The following is a 19,165-nucleotide window of genomic DNA, read 5'->3' on the forward strand; positions in this document are numbered from 1 at the left end:
AGAACAAACCTATAATTTACAAGCCAGTAATTCCAAGTGAGAAGAGAAGAAGTCAGATGTCATTTGTGTTATATGTTAGTTAAATGTTTTAATTTTGATGTCTTGACGTTTTGTTTTGATTATATCATTTGTATTTGAATTTGAATTTTGTTTTCCAAATTTAAAGAAAGATTTTCTGATTTTTCCGTTTTCCACAGCAACATTTTATCGTGTCAAGTTGTGGTTTTAGGCGTTTGAATTGAAAAGTGTGTTTGGTTAGTTATGAGTATTATGAGGCATTTTATTGGACCCAACCAAATCCTACTATGCAGATCCTTTATGCCCAAAGGTTAGTATACTTTTGCATAGTATTCTTCAGTTAAAATCTTGTAGATAGTTAATCATCTGTTTAGTGTCAAACCGGCAAATAGGGGTAACATAACGAATTTCCATTTTTATATGAATGGAAAATCTAATTTATTCCTGAATATCGAGCTCAATACATTCCCTCTATTAGCTCTGTTCTAGTTCATGATACTGAAGCACTCAGGAACTGTTCTCAAACTGGTTTGGTTGGTTTTTAATTTCAAATGGTCCAAACCCATATTCGAAACAGTTCAAAGCTGGTAGCTTTGTTTGGGTTGTTGCTCGGGTTGTTGAGTCTGAATTGTTTTGAATATGGGTTTGGAGCATGTGGCATTTGCATGATAATTTATATATAGTTCTGTAAATCAACACAAAGAAATACTTATCCCATCCATGCAGATTGCCTAAAACAGTTCCAGAACAGTTTCTTAATCGTTCAGAATCATGAACCTGAACAAAGCTATTAATTCAATAATTTTCCTGACTGTGATGTTGTTGCTATAGCAATCACAATCTACACCCTATTCTGAAAAATCTGAGAAAAAATCATTATTTTGTTATAAATGAATTTTCCCCCTTTTAAAGTTCTTGTAACAGAGGAGACTCTGAATCATATTGCTGCTAAATTTTGTAAAACAAAAATATGTTCACACACAACTTCTTTTAATGATCCACGGAAATGTAAATATAAATTGTGATGTTTAAACCATTCATTAATTTTGTTTTAAACTGGTTTTAAATAACAAACCGCTTGCACATTTCTTTTAAGTTTAATTAACATTTTGGGCATTCTTTGTTCTTTATAGGTAAATTTAACTTTTTTAGGTTAAGATAGGTTTGGCAAGCCATTTCATAAACAAAGCAGCTGAATGCAAATAATTAATGTAAAACACCAATTAAAACCAGAATGTGTAAATTTGTATGGTAAAAATCTTTTGAAAATGTAGAGCTATAATTATTCTAATATATCAGGTTGAAACTGTTTTGGTGTGTATCTTAAATGAGCTGAATTGTTTTCCTTAATTGTAACTAAATTAACCATGTGCATTGGAAACTAAACAAATAGTTGATCTAAATAGTTTTGCAACAGTTCTCAGCTTGTACCAGGTGACCCAATTCACCATCATGTCATGTTACTTCTCAGTAAAAAAAATTATTGGGTAAATCTAACATGAAGAATTGCTGTAAAGTTCTAAAAATGATCACCAGAAGACGTAACTGTTACCTTAGTTTTCCTAAACAAAAAGTTTCAGTTACTTCTAGAACAAAGATAGCGCAGGGTGTTCAATAATTGTGCTTGCAATAACCTGCTTTAACTTCTTGATTGTTGACAGATTTTAACAAATTTGGTATCTATAAAAAGAGCATTTCTTGAGCAATAAAAATTAAAACCAAAACCACAGTTTAAAGAATAAATATAACAGTTGACCCACTCAGACAAATGGCGGCTTTTTGTCCCCCCATGCCCCACACCCCGCTATAATTAAAAAGCCCAGAACTTGGGAATCGGAGGCGTGGTCAGAACGTGACATTAATCAGGTGCACTTTGCTGGAATTTCTGTATGAAAAACCACTGTGAGCCAAATAAGAGTTTACACATGTAACAATAATTATTGCTTTATTGATGTATTATAAACATGACTTGTACTTACTTGCTTACTTATTTGCTGTTCAAAATGTGGATGTTGAGTAACGTTTTTCCAATTTCCTAAAATTAAACAAGTTTCCAGCTTCATATCTGAATTATAATATTATAATAATTAAATAGTTAAATTCGACTTACAGACACAACACAATGTTTTGAAATAAAAATGTAAAAAAGTAGTCGATGTCACAGTCTCAGTTTATTAAACAAAGATTTTTGTGGTGACGCGCGTTTCGCCCTAAGGCATCCTCAGACCAAACGTACAGGAAAACTGATAATATCAGTCGACATCCCATCTTCGAGTAAGAAGCGCGGTTTTATATTTTAATATGTGTGTGTGATTTCGTGTACGTTTGGTCTGAGGATGCCTTAGGGCAAAACGCGCGTCACCACGAAAATCTTTATTTAATAAACTGACTAAACTGAGACTGTGACATCGACTACCTTTTTACATTTTTATTTCATTTCAATTGTCTCTTTGAGCAATGGACGACATTTTCAAGTTACACAATGTTTTTATAAATTTTTTGTTGACTGGTCTCAAAAAATCTCAAGTTTTTTAAATAGAAACCCACATTTTTTATGACGGAATCATTTTGAGCATTAAAAATTACTATAAGTTTCAATTTACTTGCCTATACCTAAATCCAACCCATTTCGTTTTATTTGAGAATAAACATTTTTTTATTATGCTGCACGGTTGGGATTATGTGGTGTTCTAGTTGGTCATGCTTTTGACACACGGTGATATTGGAGACCTGCAGGGCATGTTAATAACACTAGTTTTGAGTGTTTTGACAACTGCAAATATGCCATCGCGGTTACGTTATTCAAACCAAGATTACTTAAATCTGTTTATTATTTACGGAGAATGTGATAAAATTGTGAGTCGAACATGTGAGGTATTTGCCGCTCGTTATCTAGAAAAACCAAAGCCACCACCAAAAGCTGTCAAGCAAATAATTGAAAATTTTAAGAATACAGGATATGTGAAGATAAAAGCTATTAAAACAAAACCAATCCTTAATAATGTCACGTTTAATTTATGAGCCCTTTCGGATTCATTAATTAATAAAATATATAAATAAACGTCGCGCCGGGATCTCAGTTTTAAGGATGGAATCAAACACTGAGTTTTCTATTAAACACTTAAATCTATTAACCAAACAATACAGTCATAAACACACTAAAAGTTGACAATTTAACAATTGTACTTACATAGACTCATAAGCTAAGGACTTAGCATTTTCTGGCGGCGGGCTTGGTCACTTTCTTGTTGGAACAATTCTGGAGAATGGACTACTTAACTTGATCTTCTTGACCGAGGAGAGTCGACATCTCGACTTCCTGGTTCAGCTGGTCGCACTACCGTCTATTGGTTCACACTCTCCCTATACTGCTGAAATCGGCTTGTTTTATACCCGATTGATCGGCTGACGTAGTTTGTTATTGTTCGTCGCCTATTTTTCATATTCCTGCAAAGCAGGTGGTGTTGACTCATTACCAATATAATGCACTCGGTGCATCTTGGTGCGACCTTGCCTCGTGCGCTTAATATTTCACAATCCTCGAATATTCTTATATTTTTAAGTCAATCAGTCCATCTTTTGAATTAATGGATTTTCCATTCGTGACATATGCCTCCGCCCCAGAAAAACTGGTCCCCAGTTTTAAAACAACAGATACTATATACTCTCCTTAAAAACAACCATCTTGAAAAAATATCTAACTTGTAACAGTATTATACAATTAAACCAAAATTTCAGATTGACGTACATAAAAACCATTAGAACAATCGATAAGTTACGGTACTATTAAGTACATTATGATTAAAGCATAGTATTGCTTATGATCAACACAAATAACTTACTAACACTAATAAACCCAGAAAAGGATAATGGAGTAGATTTATAAAGAAAGAAGTATCTAGGCTTTGAAAATACCAATTATTGAATGTGCGTAAAAATACTTTACTCCATTTGCCTTACATCGCTTCCATTTAAATAATTTCTTAAATCTAACATAGTTTAATAGCGCAACACAGAGCACATTATTGTTAAGCCGAGAATAGTTCACTCTTACCACGAAGATGTTCACTGCGCATAAGTAAATGCCAACATAATGTTACGTGTTCCTTATTACTTGCATCAAATTGATGGATGTGACGTGGGTAAAAGTCCAATGACGTGTTGGTATTGCGTGTGGACTATGTTGTATACCAACGTCAACAGTCGTGGAAGAAATTAAATGTCTTCAGCAGAGCAGGATCAACGTGTGGTATTGTTTCGATCTGGCTTGTTGACTCTCATGTGTGCGTTTACATGAAATAAAAATAGGAACAAAGGTTAATATGTGTTCATTAAGGCTTAATATACTTATATTCAAAGTATACTCTGCATGCAGTGTTACGTATTACTTTATGAAGTTAACTGACATGTTAAAATAAACAGGAATCCGGTCCTGAAACTAAAAAGTTTGAACTCCGTAAGTATAAGACGCTCTAGTTTTCATTTTATGGAAAGTAGAACGTATTTGCCTGTTTAAAAAAAAACAGAAACATCAACCGTTTCTAATTAACTTCAAATCCTTTTGGAGAAGTTTGTTTTATCAAAAATTGGATATAATGTCCTCAATCAAATGCTTTTCTTTCATTGATTTCTGTAAAACTAAAAATATGCCATTAGTATGCAAATGCAAGTAGGTATTAAATGACTAACTTAAATCTTTTCTGGCGTATTAAAAAAACTCTAATTATTGCATTTCCACAAATTTGCATTGTTTGTCTTGATTTCACTTTGCCTTACAAAGCTGAATCAAGGCTAAAGTTTGTCATCATTCGGATTATCAGCCGGACGAAGTAGAAATAAGCGATGTACGCTTTTGTTTTAGTCCAGGAGCTGATGTATTTTTGTAACTCTTTACTTTGTGTGGTATAATTCATAATATACCATGTATCTGTCTTACTATTTTCCAAATAGTATAAAAATCAGAATAGGTAATAAGTAGTATCTTGTTATTGTATTATCCCTATATTTCCAAAAGGCTCTAACTGAGCAACAAACGGCTGTGCTACCGCTTGCTCTAGATCATCTCAATATTAATTTTTTCATATATTTATCTTTATTCGTTGGTAGGTACCTACATGGTCTCATTGAGATATTATTCCGAATTGGTTAACCAGCGAATTCCATGGTTTTAAGCATGGTGCACTCATTAACCTTTCTGATAACCTAATATGACAAGTGTTCAAGTTTCAAAATTTGCTACTAGTATCTTGACATCTTGACCGTGCAATACAGTCTTTACTTGTCAATGTTCAATAAGTATTTAGCCCAGTTTTATTTCGTAAAGTCTTCAATTAATCCATTTACTCATACAATGAAAAATCACGATACAAAACTCAAGTGTACACTTTTTAACTTTTATAATAACAATGGCCATTTTTCTTAATTATTCTCATATGCTAAAAATTTGCATGTCAAAATGGAATTACAATGAATATTTCCCTCATGTGTTAAATGTCCCATATGAGCAGTGCATTTTCACCAGAATGACAGCGATAATTGCATTCTAAAGTGATAATTGCATTTCGATAATTGCACTGTACGTATCTATAACGACTGCATTGTTGTAGAGCCTATTGCTAGTACACTAATTGTTGTCCATGCGCATTTTTTTGACTTTTTATAACCAAAAAATGTCAAACTCGATGTCAACAATAAATTAATGAACGGTTTGGAACTTGTTCATTGAGCTCCATTGAGCAATCTATAGTTGCAGCAAAACCAAAACATTTTCTTTATTCGGGAAATATTCCCCAAAATTACATTCGTGCCTTGAAAATGACCTGATAATTCTGCGTTCAAACTTGTTATCTTTGCAAACTGCATTCGGTCATTTTCATATTTTTTTCTAAAAAAGCCCTCCACCTTCGGTGTCGGGCTCTTTCGCCAAAAAAATATGAAAATAAACTCATGCAGTTAAGAGATAACAAGTTTTCAGGCAAAATTATCGGTAATTTTTATGCACTTGTGCAATTACCCCCGATATTTATCCATACGCAGTTTTTGTTAACGATCGTACCGCGATGACTTAAATAACAAAGTGATCACCATCTGCCTGCGGCATAAGAAAAGAATTATCTAATCAACTGGTTAGGTACTTACGTACCTATATATCGCATTTTTTCATGTGCACAAAAAACAAAATATATCCTACTGTAGGATATTTCATTTAAGCAAGTAAAAATAGATCATTTTTATAACTTAGTTATGAGCATTATGACTTTATCGGGCTTGTAACTTGTAACTCTGAATTGCTCTGCAGTTCAATATTTGTTTCAAAAAGTAGTCGTAGTCAGTCTGCTAGAAATTTGTACAACTTATTGTACCTCGTAATGAGACGATCCTATAAACGGAATTAAGGTAAACGATTAAAGCAACTAATACGCAAACTTCCAGGATAACATATAACCGGTTGCTGTCAGGAATAGGAATCTCCGTTGCCTGAAAATATTGACAAATTTAGCTACTTTATATGGACCTTTTTATATCCGAGTTTAAACAAGTCTAGTATCAATTTGCTTCAAAGACCCAATTTCAAAACCTAATAAACGTATGTATAAGGTTTAGCATACACACAATCATTTCAGCCTGCTACTAATTTTGCATTCAACGAGTATATTTTTGGTTTGTTCCTTAAGAAAAATTCATGCACCGCCCTAACATCGATAACAGCAAACAGTATTGCTGTGTGGCACTAAAACAAATATTTCTCAACATGTACAGACCTTTCTGTATCAGAAACTTCTCAACTGAGAAGGGAAAAATCAGAAACAACTACTTTGAGAGCTACCTACCAACATTGAATTATACTGTTTTTCCTGTTGAATTCTTGAGTATTTAAATTACTCCTTTATAAAAGATACCAATATTTTTTCATTTAATTATGAATCTTGAGCTGGACATCTTCGTACAGATGCACCAAAAATAGTTCAACTGCATGTAAGTTGAAACTTTATTACTCATAAAACTCATTACAATGGGTCGGTTAAAGAAACAAACTCTATGTGCCACTTACATCATAAGGTATTACGCTCAGCCAGCGTTTTTCACCTTAATTATTTAACATAATAAAATTCAGCTGAAATAAATTAAAAATAAAGTCACATTATCATGATGTGTGGGTCTTATCGTCTCATTCGAGCAGTATGTCTGTTGAATGTGTTAAATATCACTTCAGAAATACTTTGTTACAAATGTATCATTTACCATTCGTATTAAAAAAAAAAAACTTCTGTCACGTCATCAATCAGTTGTCATTTTTTCCATAGTAAAATCAAATTTAATTATTTTCAGCCAATACAATATTTCGACTTGTTATTTCATGTAGGTAAATTATCGGGGGTAATTGCACGAGTGCATAAAAATTACCGATAATTTTGCATGAAAACTTGTTATCTCTTAACTGCATGAGTTTATTTTCATATTTTTTTGGCGAAAGAGCACGACACCGAAGGTGGAGGGCTCTTTTAGAAAAAAATAAGAAAATGACCGAATGCGGTTTGCAAAGATAACAAGTTTGAACGCAGAATTATCAGGGAATTTTTAAGCACGAATGTAATTTTGGGGAATATTTCCCGAATAAAGAAAATGTTTTGGTTTTGCTGCAACTATAGATTGCTCAATGGAGCTCAATGAGCAAGTTCCAAACCGTTCAATAATCTTTGACATTGTTTGGTTATAAAAAGTCAAAAAACTGTGCAAGGACAACAATTAGTGTACTAGCAATAGGCTCTACAACAATGCAGTCGTTATAGATACGTACAGTGCAATTATCAATTTGTGTTATCGCTGTAATTTTCGATAACACCCCTTCTCATATGGGAGATTTAACATGTAGCGTGGTGTTATCGATTTGTGTTATCGCTGTAAGTTTTCGATAACACCTCTCCTCATATGGGAGATTTTACATATGAGGGAAATATTCATGTGCATTTAGCAAAAAAAAAAAACATTAAAATTCATCAATCAGCAGTTTTCTTATCGACACCTTCGCGGCGATGCGACGAGACCAGTGCAATAAAGCAAGTCGGTCTCACCGGCACGCGGCGTCAAATAGAACTAATTAGTCTGCTTCACTTTATTTTCCACTAATGTCGCGATTTTTGCAAGCGGCCAAATAATAACCTTCGATTTTTTATGTACTGTTCGTTTTCAAACGATGGAAACATATCGAAATCCTCTTTAACTAAATTTTAATCGTTCTATTTAAAATGGGGGGTTCTTCATCGAAAGAAGAAGAAATTATTATTTCTCAAGCGGGTAATAGCGGAGGTATTTCTAATAAAGCGTCTCAAGAAAAAGATAATTCATGGTCAGCTAAGGAAATTTTGATTATTATTTTTTTGTGCATGGGGGTATTAATGCTGGTATATTTTAGCATTAGAAAGATTATTAGTTTGATGAATAAACAAATTCGCAAAGAAATTGCTAGGAATAATCAAATCGTTTAAACTGTCCGAAATCTTGAAAAATTGAAATAATTAAAAATACTGCCAAACATTTCGTATTAATTTTACATGAGTGAACCAAGTGACAAATCACGAGTACGAACTCGCAGTAGAGCTCAAAGTGTATCAGACAAAGAAAAAATTGTTTTGCAACAAGCACTAGCCCAAGGGAAAAACCCCGAAAAAGTTTTAAAAGAGTTGAGAGAATTTAAACCCGCGCATCATAGCTCAACTGTCGGTTCCTCTGCTTCTGCAGGTGCCCCAGAAGTTGACAAAACAACTTCTATTGTCAGTTTAACAAGTAGTGAGGACGAGAATAGCCCTTTCGAAAAAACTATCGTAAGTGCTCAAATTGAGACCCCGCGAATTCGAACAACAAAAGCTTCGACTTCCCAAGTTCAGAAAACTAAAGATTCCAAAGCAGGATTACGATCCCCAGAACAGTTTTTTAAGCCAAGAGCTTCATTGAGTAGGACTCCGCCTAAACCGCGAGAATCAGAAGAGTCTTGGCAAGAAAGTCCCTTAGAAGTGGTAGTGCCAGAGCCTACCTCATCCCGCCCCACAGATTTATTACAAGGTTGTAATAAGCCTTGCCCACCCCCTGTAATTCGAGAGAGAAACAGTGATATACGTCCTAACAATCCAGCAGCAATGGCTAACATGACTTTACAGGTAGCTTTGAGCCAAAAACTCCAGCCACACCAAAGTTTACATGCCCACCTACATTTAACCCATCTATAGACTCTCTCATTATTTTTGTGAATAAATATGAGAAAGCAGCGATTGCAAACAGCTGGTCGGAAAACCACAAAATTTCCTACTTAGCAAATTTCTTGGAAGGCCCGGCTCAGACTTGGTTTGATGGTTATATTAACGAACCGGCAAACCAGGCAAAGACATGGACAAATATAAAAACGGACTTTTTAAAAAAATTTTCTGGTGAACAGCCACTAAGAAAATTAAAGTTTCGATTAAATATACGAAAACATCAAGACAATGAGGATGTTAAAAAATATTATTTTGATTTACTTGCGTTGGCAACAGAAATCGACCCGGCAATGTCTTTTGACACGTTTAGGGACCATTTAGTATTACTTGCTGAGTTCAAGTAATCAAAATTTTAATGACTTAAAACAGCTAGTGTTAAAGCTGAGTGACATTAAAGAGAGAACCCTGGTGAATCAGATGACACGTGATACGGCACTGCTTTCCGTGTCCGATGCGTTAAATAACGAGAATCAAATAGTCAGGAGCGGACCAGGAAATACAACAAATTTTCCACGCAGAGATAGCAATCCAAATAGAAATCGAGTCTATTATAATAGTAATAGCACAAGGAGAAATTTCATGGATAACAGGAATGTCGCCAGTAACGGTCCGAACAGGAATTTTGTCAATTATCGTGGAAATTTTACAAGAAATACGCCACCAAGGAACAATGCCATTAATAATGATTCAAATAATGGCGGTCAACGGCCATATTACCAAAATCGGAATATGCAAGGGAATAGAAATAATGAGTACAGAGGTGAAAACTATGGAAACAGAGCACCTTACCGAAATCAAGGTAATAGCTCTTTACCGAATACAAGAACACACGATGGACGCATTAGATACATTAATTGCAAAAGAATTGGGCATGCATCGTGCAACTGGAATGCGAACAGTTCCAGAAATAATTCAGATAACCGTCGAAATGATCGGGTATATCAAAACCCAAACGAAAGAGGACAATTTCGTCAATAGGAAGCCCTAACGAGATTGTCCACCTGTCATCAAAGGGCGTCAAAGGAGGGTTATTGTATGTGCATTTAAAAGTAAATAATCAAGAAAATGTAAATGTCGTTCTAGACACCGGAGCGTGTAAAAATATTGTGGATTTAAATTATATTAATAACATGTATCCTTTGGAAAATGATGTTGAATTAATTACTGCAGGCAGTTACCCTCTTACACCTATTGGAAGTTCACAAGTGACTATTGAGGTTAATAATAAAGAGATACGCGTTGAAGCATTAGTGGTAAAAAATTTGTCCAAAGCTCTAATTTTGGGACATAACTTTTTGACGACGACAAAGTCAGTCATTGACTATAATAACAATAAAGTGACATTGCAGCATGGTTCGGACAAATTAATCCTAAATTTTGGAGATTATGATTCGACTAAAGAATGCGAGCCACAGCAAGATTTGTTCGTAAACATAGCAAACGAGCCAACAGTAAATTCCCTAAAAATTACCGTCGCCAACGATTACGTGTTGAAGCCCGGGAATGATATAATTACCCGATTGAACTTGAACCTACGACTGTCTGACTTAGCGGAATATTGTTTTGTTGAGAAAGACAGTTTTTTACGACCGAGAGGTCTTATTTGCGTAGGATTACCGTTTTTGCAGAATGGACATTTTTATATTAAGCTTAAAAATGTCGGTCATCGTAGAATTTTTGTAATAAAAAATTCCACGATTGGTAATCTCGAGAAAACAATTAAAATGGACATGACAAAAATTCCAGTTTGTTGTATTAATGAAACCGAAAATGATGAAGAAATAATTACCATGAATGACCATAATCTAAATAATATAACAAACTTAGGATTACAGAATAAATTGCAAACGCTACTTGCGGAATATAGTGACGTTTTTTCAAAACCACCAAAATATATGGGGAGAACAGATGTAATTGAACACGAAATTGACGTAGGAAATGCTAAACCTATAAAACAAAAACCTTACAGGGTAGCACAAAAAGAAAGAGAAATAATAGATAATCAAATAAGGGAAATGGAACAATACGATATAATAAGGCAAAGTAACTCGCCCTGGGCAAGTCCCGTCGTATTAGTAAAGAAAAAGTCTGGAGAGACGCGATTTTGTGTTGATTATCGCAAGTTAAACAATGTAACAGTAAAAAATTCGTGGTCAGGATCTAATATTGAGGATATTTTGACTTACTTAGGAAACGCCCAGTATTTCTCATCGTTAGACATGTATTCAGGTTATTGGCAAGTCAAGGTAAAAGAAGAAAGTAAGCCACTTACTGCCTTTACAGCGCCAGGTCACGGATTATGGGAATTTAATGTAATGCCTTTTGGATTGTGCAATGCCCCGGCAACATTCCAACAATTAGGGGATGTAGTGTTTAGAGATTTAAAATGGAAAGAAGTTTTAATTTACATGGACGACATTATAATTTTTTCTGAAACAATAGATGAACATTTGGAAAAATTACGTAAAGTTTTCAATAGACTTCGAAGTGCAGGCCTAACGTTAAAACCTAAAAAATGTGAATATCTAAAAGAAAAAATTAATATTCTTGGTTATACAATTTCGACAGATGGAATTTTTCCTGATAAATCAAAATTAGTTTCAATTGAAAATTTTCCAAGGCCAAAAAATGTAAAAGGTGTACAAAGCTTTTTAGGACTTTGTAACTATTACCGGAAGTTTATAGAAAATTTTGCAAAAATTGCACGCCCCTTACATGATCTGACAAAGAAACAGAATAAATTTGATTGGCAGGACATTCATGACAAAGCATTTGAAACACTAAAACAGAAATTAATTAGTGAACCAGGCACATTTTCAGCCAAACAAAGGGTGTGAATTAAGAGTAGATGCATGTAAAGATGGAATAGAAGCTATATTGTTGCAGGAAGACACAGAAAATAAGTTACACCCTATCGCTTACGCAAGCAGGAGTCTTAGCAAAGCGGAGAAAAATTATTCTATAACTGAATTAGAAGGATTAGCAGTTATATGGGCACTTTCATACTTAAGACACTTTATTTATGGTAAACCTGTAAAAATCGTAACTGATCATCATGCTTTATGTTGGTTAAAGACATTAAAAGACACCACAGGTCGTTTAGCCAGATGGTCATTAAAACTGTCAGAATTTGATTACACGGTGTGCCATAAATCAGGGATTGCGCACAAAGACGCTGACTGTGTAAGTAGATATCCGGTACTGCAGTCAGATACGGATAAACACGACGTTGAAGAAATACCAACATTTATTTTGGATACTCGTAATATTGAGGAGTTACAAAAGAAAGATGAAAAAATTGCCCAAATAATAATGACAATCAAAAACCCGGAAAATGCTACAATTGGTTTACGTAAGCAGGCAAAAAACTTCAGGATTGAATCCGGAATTTTATACCGAGTAAATCCGAATGATTTAGGTCGAGATAAGCTATTAGTAATACCACAACAGTTGGTGGGAGAAATTTTGTATTCTCACCATTCAGAACCGCTGAGTGGTCATTTGGGAATAGCAAAAACGCTATCAAAAATTAAGCAACGGTATTATTGGCAAGGATTGCAAAAAGATGTTGAAAATTTTGTTAAGGGTTGTCCAGATTGTCAAGCTAGAAAAGGTCAGCAAAATCAAAAACCGATAGGATTTTTACATCCAATTCCTGTGGGAACACCATTTCAAAAGGTGGGGATTGACCTTTTAGGCTCTTTTCGCCGAAGTAGTAATGGTAAAACCATGATAGTGGTAGCAACAGACTATGCAACACGTTGGGCAGAAACTGAGGCGTAACCAAGTGGAAAAAGCAGGGCCGGTAGCAAAATTTATTTTGGAAAAAATAATTACAAGACATGGAGCGCCTAAGGAATTATTAAGTGACAGAGGAAAAGTATTTCAATCAGAATTGGTGACGAAACTATTAAAAGAAATGGGCACTACAAGTCAATTTACAACGGCATATCACCCAGCAACAAATGGTCTTACGGAACGATTTAACAAGACTCTTGCAAATATGTTGGCAATGTACACCAACACAAATCAGTCAAATTGGGACCAATACTTACCACATGTAACTTTTGCCTATAATTCAGCGAAACAAGACAGCACGCAGTTCTCACCCTTTATGCTAGTGTATGGACGAGAACCTGTTTTACCAACTGAAGCAAACATTATGCCGCATGCTGAATCTCTTGATAGCAATCAAATGAGGGAAACTAGTCTGGCAATACGTAATTTTGCTGCTGAAAACATAAAAAGACGACAAAACATAGATAAACTTCGTTATGATTGTAAACATAGACATGTGGAGTTTAATGAGGGTGACCAAGTGAAAGTTTTCACCCCGGTAAGGAAAGTAGGGAAAAGTGAAAAATTGCTGCTTAGGTGGTTCGGACCTTATTATATAAGACGAAAAATGTCGGACGTGGACTATGAGATACAGAAAGGCAGATCAGACAAAGCAAAAAGAGAAGTTGTTCACGTAAGCAGAATATTACCCTATTAAGATCCCTGGACCCCAGAATGCACGCCTTTATAAGAAAAAAAGATGGGGAAGACACACAAAAGAGACAACTTTGACAACTAAAGAGTATATTACTACAAAAAAAAAAACTCAAAATATTTTTATTGTTATCAATCATTGCGTTAAAATTTGATAGAAAATTATGTCCCAGAATTAAAGGTTTAGAAAGGTTTTTCACTACTAATGCTTCAACCTCCAACTTTATGTTGTTAATTTTTAGAGTTACTTTTGAAGTACCTATTGGGTTAACAGTATAACCTCCTACTGAAGTTAATTGGATTTTCTCTGATGATAAAGACATGTTAGTTATAAGATTTAAATCAATTAAATTTGGTTCACATCCTGTATCTAAAATTACATCAAACAAATTGTCTTCGTTATTTACTGAAGCTTTGATTGACAATAAATTGCTATCTTTACTGTTTGTCGAGTTTAGAGCAACTTCATCGACACTTAACATTGAGTTTTCACATTCACTAGGATTCTGATGTGTAGAAACATTCTTATTTTGTCCAAAATTGTAAAACTTGTTGCTACCTCGATTAAAATTTTTACATTTTGATGAACAATTATTTCTGGTATTATTATTTCTTATACCGCGATTTTGATCAAACCTAGAATAATTTTGCATTTCTCGTGACACATTTTGATAGTAGAAATCATTTTTGTTTAACTTGGTCCCTTTGTATTTATTATTTCCACAATAATTGTTGGACTGAAATTCACAATTTTTACAATACTTATTTGACCAAGTGCGATCAGCACCGAATTTGTCAAATTTGTTTTTCAACCGATCATTACGAGACCGAAAATTCATTCCGTCCGAAATGTAAAATTTACTTTGCCGATTCATTTGACTAAATAATACACGCTCTTTAATATCACTTATTTTCAAGACCAGTTGGTTTAAATCACTCAAATTTTTATTATTAGAGCTTAGCAAATAATACATTTCAAAACACGACGGATTTAAACCGTTTTCAAAATAATCTCTAAAAGTTTCAAAAGACATGTCTGGGTTAATTTCATTTGCCAAGGTAAGTAAGTCATAATAATAAGTTTTAATGTCTTCATTGTCCCGATGTTTACGCGTGTTTAATCTAAATTTCAGTTTACGAAATGGTTGGTCACCTGCGAATTCTTTTAGAAAATCTGTTCGAATTATTGCCCAAGTATTCAAAACATTTTTTGGATCATTTATATATTTTTGATACCAAACTTGTGCTGGTCCGTCCAAATAATTATTAAAATATGAAATCTTTAAAGAATAAGTCCAGTTGTTTAATCTTGCGGACTTTTCATATTTATTTAAAAATGTAATGGGGCAATCACTTGATGGATTAAACGTAGGTGGACACGTAAATTTAAGGATGGCCGGGGTTTTCGGTTCGGCCAGTGCTGTACGTAAAGTTATATTAGCCATTAATTTCTTGACTTTTTTAACATAAGACACGATCGTTTCAGTAATACTGACATGCTTTTAACAATTTATTAAACAAATATTCAAAATGACAATGTAGAACAAAATTAATTATGCAAAAAGAAAAATTGTATTTTTGCTTTAAAGAGGTAATTTTCACTCACGATGAGAAAAATCAAAAATATTTTTTCTGGTTTAAAAATTCACTTTTTTTTTAACAGTGTTATACACACATTTACACACATTATTTTCCTGAATCTGTATCATACCCCAAAAGATAATATAAAAATAAAAAACTCAACTATTGTTTTTCATCCATCTCAAAACAGACCGGCGCCTCCACCAAATGTCACGTTTATTTTATGAGCCCTTTCGGATTCATTAATTAAACTGACTCACGACGATAAACGTCGCGCCGGGATCTCAGTTTTAAGGATGGAATCAAACACTGAGTTTTCTATTAAACACTTAAATCTATTAACCAAACAATACAGTCATAAACACACTAAAAGTTGACAATTTAACAATGGGCCTATCCCACATTTCATAAATTTTTGTTTTAATGACTGGAATCGAAAGAATAGGATCAAAAAACTAATTTTTCATATTCTTGAAGAAAAAATTATGGTCGTAAATGTTCCTACATTAGTTTGAATTTGTCCATTAAATTTAAAAGATCTATTTTGGCGCGCATGTGACGTACGTAATCCTGGGCGATTTTATTGGCTGTTGCACGCCATCTGTTTCACTTCTTGTCGCTGATTGGTTAATAGTGTAGTACGTCACCGGCGGCGGGCGTTTTAAACATGAGATTAATGTAGTTTTTATCATCATTTTTTTTATATTTAGACTTAATATTTTTGAAAACAAAAAAATACGGGTATAATATTTTCAATCCGTCTTTGTAATTATGAAATAAAAAAAAATTGTGGGACAGGCCCATTGTACTTACATAGACCCATAAGCTAAGGACAGCATTTTCTGGCGGCGGGCTTGGTCACTTTCTTGTTGGAACAATTCTGGAGAATGGACTACTTAACTTGATCTTCTTGACCGAGGAGAGTCGACATCTCGACTTCCTGGTTCAGCTGGTCGCACTACCGTCGATTGGTTCACACTCTCCCTATACTGCTGAAATCGGCGTGTTTTATACCCGATTGATCGGCTGACGTAGTTTGTTATTGTTCGTCGCCTATTTTTCATATTCCTGCAAAGCAGGTGGTGTTGACTCATCACCGATATAATGCACTCGGTGCATCTTGGTGCGACCTTGCCTCGTGCGCTTAATATTTCACAATCCTCGAATATTCTTATATTTTTAAGTCAATCAGTCCATCTTTTGAATTAATGGATTTTCCATTCGTGACAATAATACAAATGTAGAAATTGCAATTTTGGGCTATTTTGTTGCAAATCCAACTTTGTCAATAAGACAAGTTTCCGTAGAATCAGGCATATCCAAAAGCTCAATTCAGAGGATCCTGAAGAAACATAAATTTCACCCTTTTTTATTTAAATTAGTGCACTTAAAAGAGGTTGACTTTCCGAAGAGAGTTCAGTTCAGAGTCACTATGGAGAAGAATTGTTTTTGAATAATATTATTTAGAGCGACGAGGCCAAATTCACTAAAAATGGAATGTTCAATAGACATAATTCACACTACTGGTGTGACATAAATCCACACGTAATTAGAGAGAGAAATTTTAAAGAAATCTGGAATTTTTATAATAAAAAATGTTTATTCTCAAATAAAACGAAATGGGTTGGATTTAAGTATAGGCAAGTAAATTGAAACTTATAGTAATTTTTAATGCTCAAAATGACTCCGTCATAAAAAATGTGGGTTTCTATTTAAAAAACTTGAGATTTTTAATTTTTTTTAGTGGCAAGTTTATGATTTTTTTTTGACGACCCTGTATACAAATGAGTCATTACGCACCCTCAGTTTAATAAAACGATCCTTTATTTACAATAACCCAAAGTTTCATTGCAAAATGAAATACGGTTTTAACATAGTACAAATATATGTTGAGAGTTGCAACTGTCACTTTTTTGGAAAAACATCAAATATTTCGAAAACGGCTAGAGATAGGCATAGGGCATTCTATACAAAAGTTGATCAGAATTTTGTGAGGAATCCAAATTTGTAATAATATATAGGGTGTTCTATTTAAAATAAGAAAGTTGTGATCGACTTCCGGTATAAACGGAAGTGCAACCATCTTGAAAATATTTTAGTTGGATTGGGCATGCCCACATCAGTATCCTGCCAAATTTTCAAAACTCTCCTATTTATACTTTTTCCAATATCAATCGATGTCTTTCGTCGTGGGACACCCTGTATAAATGGCCATCTTTAGGAGCTCAACTCGACAATCAATGCGCCGGCTGTTTGTGTTTTAGAAAGGGGGAGACAGTGAGACCCATGTTATAAAGATTTTGTGAATTTAAATAGTTGTTTAAAGGGGGGAATAAAGCTGATTATGGAGAAAAAAACTGACACTACATATTTATTTGAAAAACAAAAAACTTAAATTAGACCCATTTTTAAGGGCTGGGTTAGACCCTATGGGGATAAAAAAGATAAGTTTAAATTTAATCCACCATCCACGGCAGAGGCGATTGAACAGGAACTCATCTCCATTTTATTTCCTGTTCGATAAAAAAGGCCTTACGCCCGCCTGTTCTTGTTTAATTAAAGCAGCCCCAAGAATTACTAGAAAATATTTTCAGTTTCGGAAAATGTTCACTAAAAACTCTAATACAAAAAAACACAATGGGACTTTAAAAATATATCAAAAGGAAGCTACATTTACTGGTAAAAACTTTGATTAAACCCTTTTTTTCCATCTGTTGAAATAAAGTGGTGAGGATAAGTCAAAAGTTTCTTAAAAGAAACTGTAATGTCTTTGAAACCCTTCGCTGTAGAGCATTGAGTTTGGCACTATTGAAAAGAACAGGTTTTTCCATCAGATGAAAAAATCAAATGCATGTGTTTTAGAAATTGATCAAATTCGGTTTTTGTTCATTAAATAAGTCGACGATATTAAAGTTTTGCTTATTTAAATTTTTTAACTTTACAGAATTGTGCGGTTTACGACATTTGTCAGATAAAAAGCCAAGTCCAAGAATGGAGGAATTCAAAAAAAAGCTCAGAGAAAAAACTCCTATTGGCAGATTGGACGAGCAACTGGCGAAACATCCTTTTGAAGAGAAAGAACCGTTAGAACCATGGCCTAATAACACCAATCCCCATACAGGAGAAGTTGGTGGACCTCGAGGCCCCGAACCTACCCGTTATGGTGACTGGGAGAGAAAAGGACGAGTCACCGATTTTTAAGAAGTAATTAATACCGTATTTGTGAGTGTTTTTGTTGATTTTTTGTTTTACTTATTTATAAAAAAATTAATTTTTAATGTTGTTTTGTTTTATCCCTTATCTCACATTTCTGTGCGGAGGAGGAAAGATGGACGTATATCGAGAGAAAGGGATAAATTGGTTTTTCTACAAACTGTAACGAGGTTACTAAGTTTTCATTATTAATTTGGGTGCAATGGAGTTTTGCACCTCGTGTTGCACTAGTTGAACAGGTTAAATGTTACAGGTATATCCATTTAACCTACAATCGGATTTGTACCGTTCTTGTTTGATGGAGTTGGGACGTTTGTATACTTTCAGGGAGTTTTGTAACCGAATGCAGCGGAATTAAATTTAATTAAGACTGTGTGCTCCCAGAATAAACAATTAACGCAGCAACACGAAAACGTCTTCGCGTAAACTTAGCGTTCAGTACCGCGTACTGCAAGGCAGCAGTCCCCACCGTTTGGGTTCCCTCCATGCGAGTTAAGAATGGGGGGGGGCAATGTAATAAAACTGTAGGTTTTGCATCAAAACAGTCTCTTCCGACCATACCGCGAGGCTGTGCTAGCTGTGTTCCGTACAGTACTGCTGCAGTCGATTAC

At 34.3% G+C, this 19,165-nt stretch overlaps 1 protein-coding gene across 1 annotated transcript; it reads left to right on the plus strand.

Annotated features, from left to right (window-relative positions):
• The first annotated feature begins 121 nt into the window (after positions 1-121).
• Positions 122-18,619, plus strand: LOC145725955 (succinate dehydrogenase assembly factor 4, mitochondrial-like). Its single transcript, XM_081974888.1, has 2 exons — positions 122-328; positions 18,286-18,619. The coding sequence occupies exons 1-2, from the start codon at positions 262-264 to the stop codon at positions 18,540-18,542; spliced, it is 324 nt and encodes a 107-aa protein (XP_081831014.1). The 5' UTR covers positions 122-261; the 3' UTR covers positions 18,543-18,619.
• The last annotated feature ends 546 nt before the right edge of the window (positions 18,620-19,165 follow it).

The sequence above is a fragment of the Ips typographus genome, linkage group LG3 (genome assembly GCF_016097725.1).
Source record: "Ips typographus isolate SLU linkage group LG3, UJ_Ityp_2.0, whole genome shotgun sequence".
In the NCBI taxonomy this organism is placed as follows: Eukaryota; Metazoa; Arthropoda; class Insecta; order Coleoptera; family Curculionidae; genus Ips; species Ips typographus.

What these genes read in the sequence shown, in the direction of transcription:
- LOC145725955 (XM_081974888.1), top strand. Translation starts at nt 262, where the DNA reads ATGAGTATTATGAGGCATTTTATTGGACCCAACCAAATCCTACTATGC. An exon ending in CAGATCCTTTATGCCCAAAG is followed by an intron (nt 329 to 18,285) that starts GTTAGTATACTT and finishes TTAACTTTACAG; the next exon opens with AATTGTGCGGTTTACGACAT.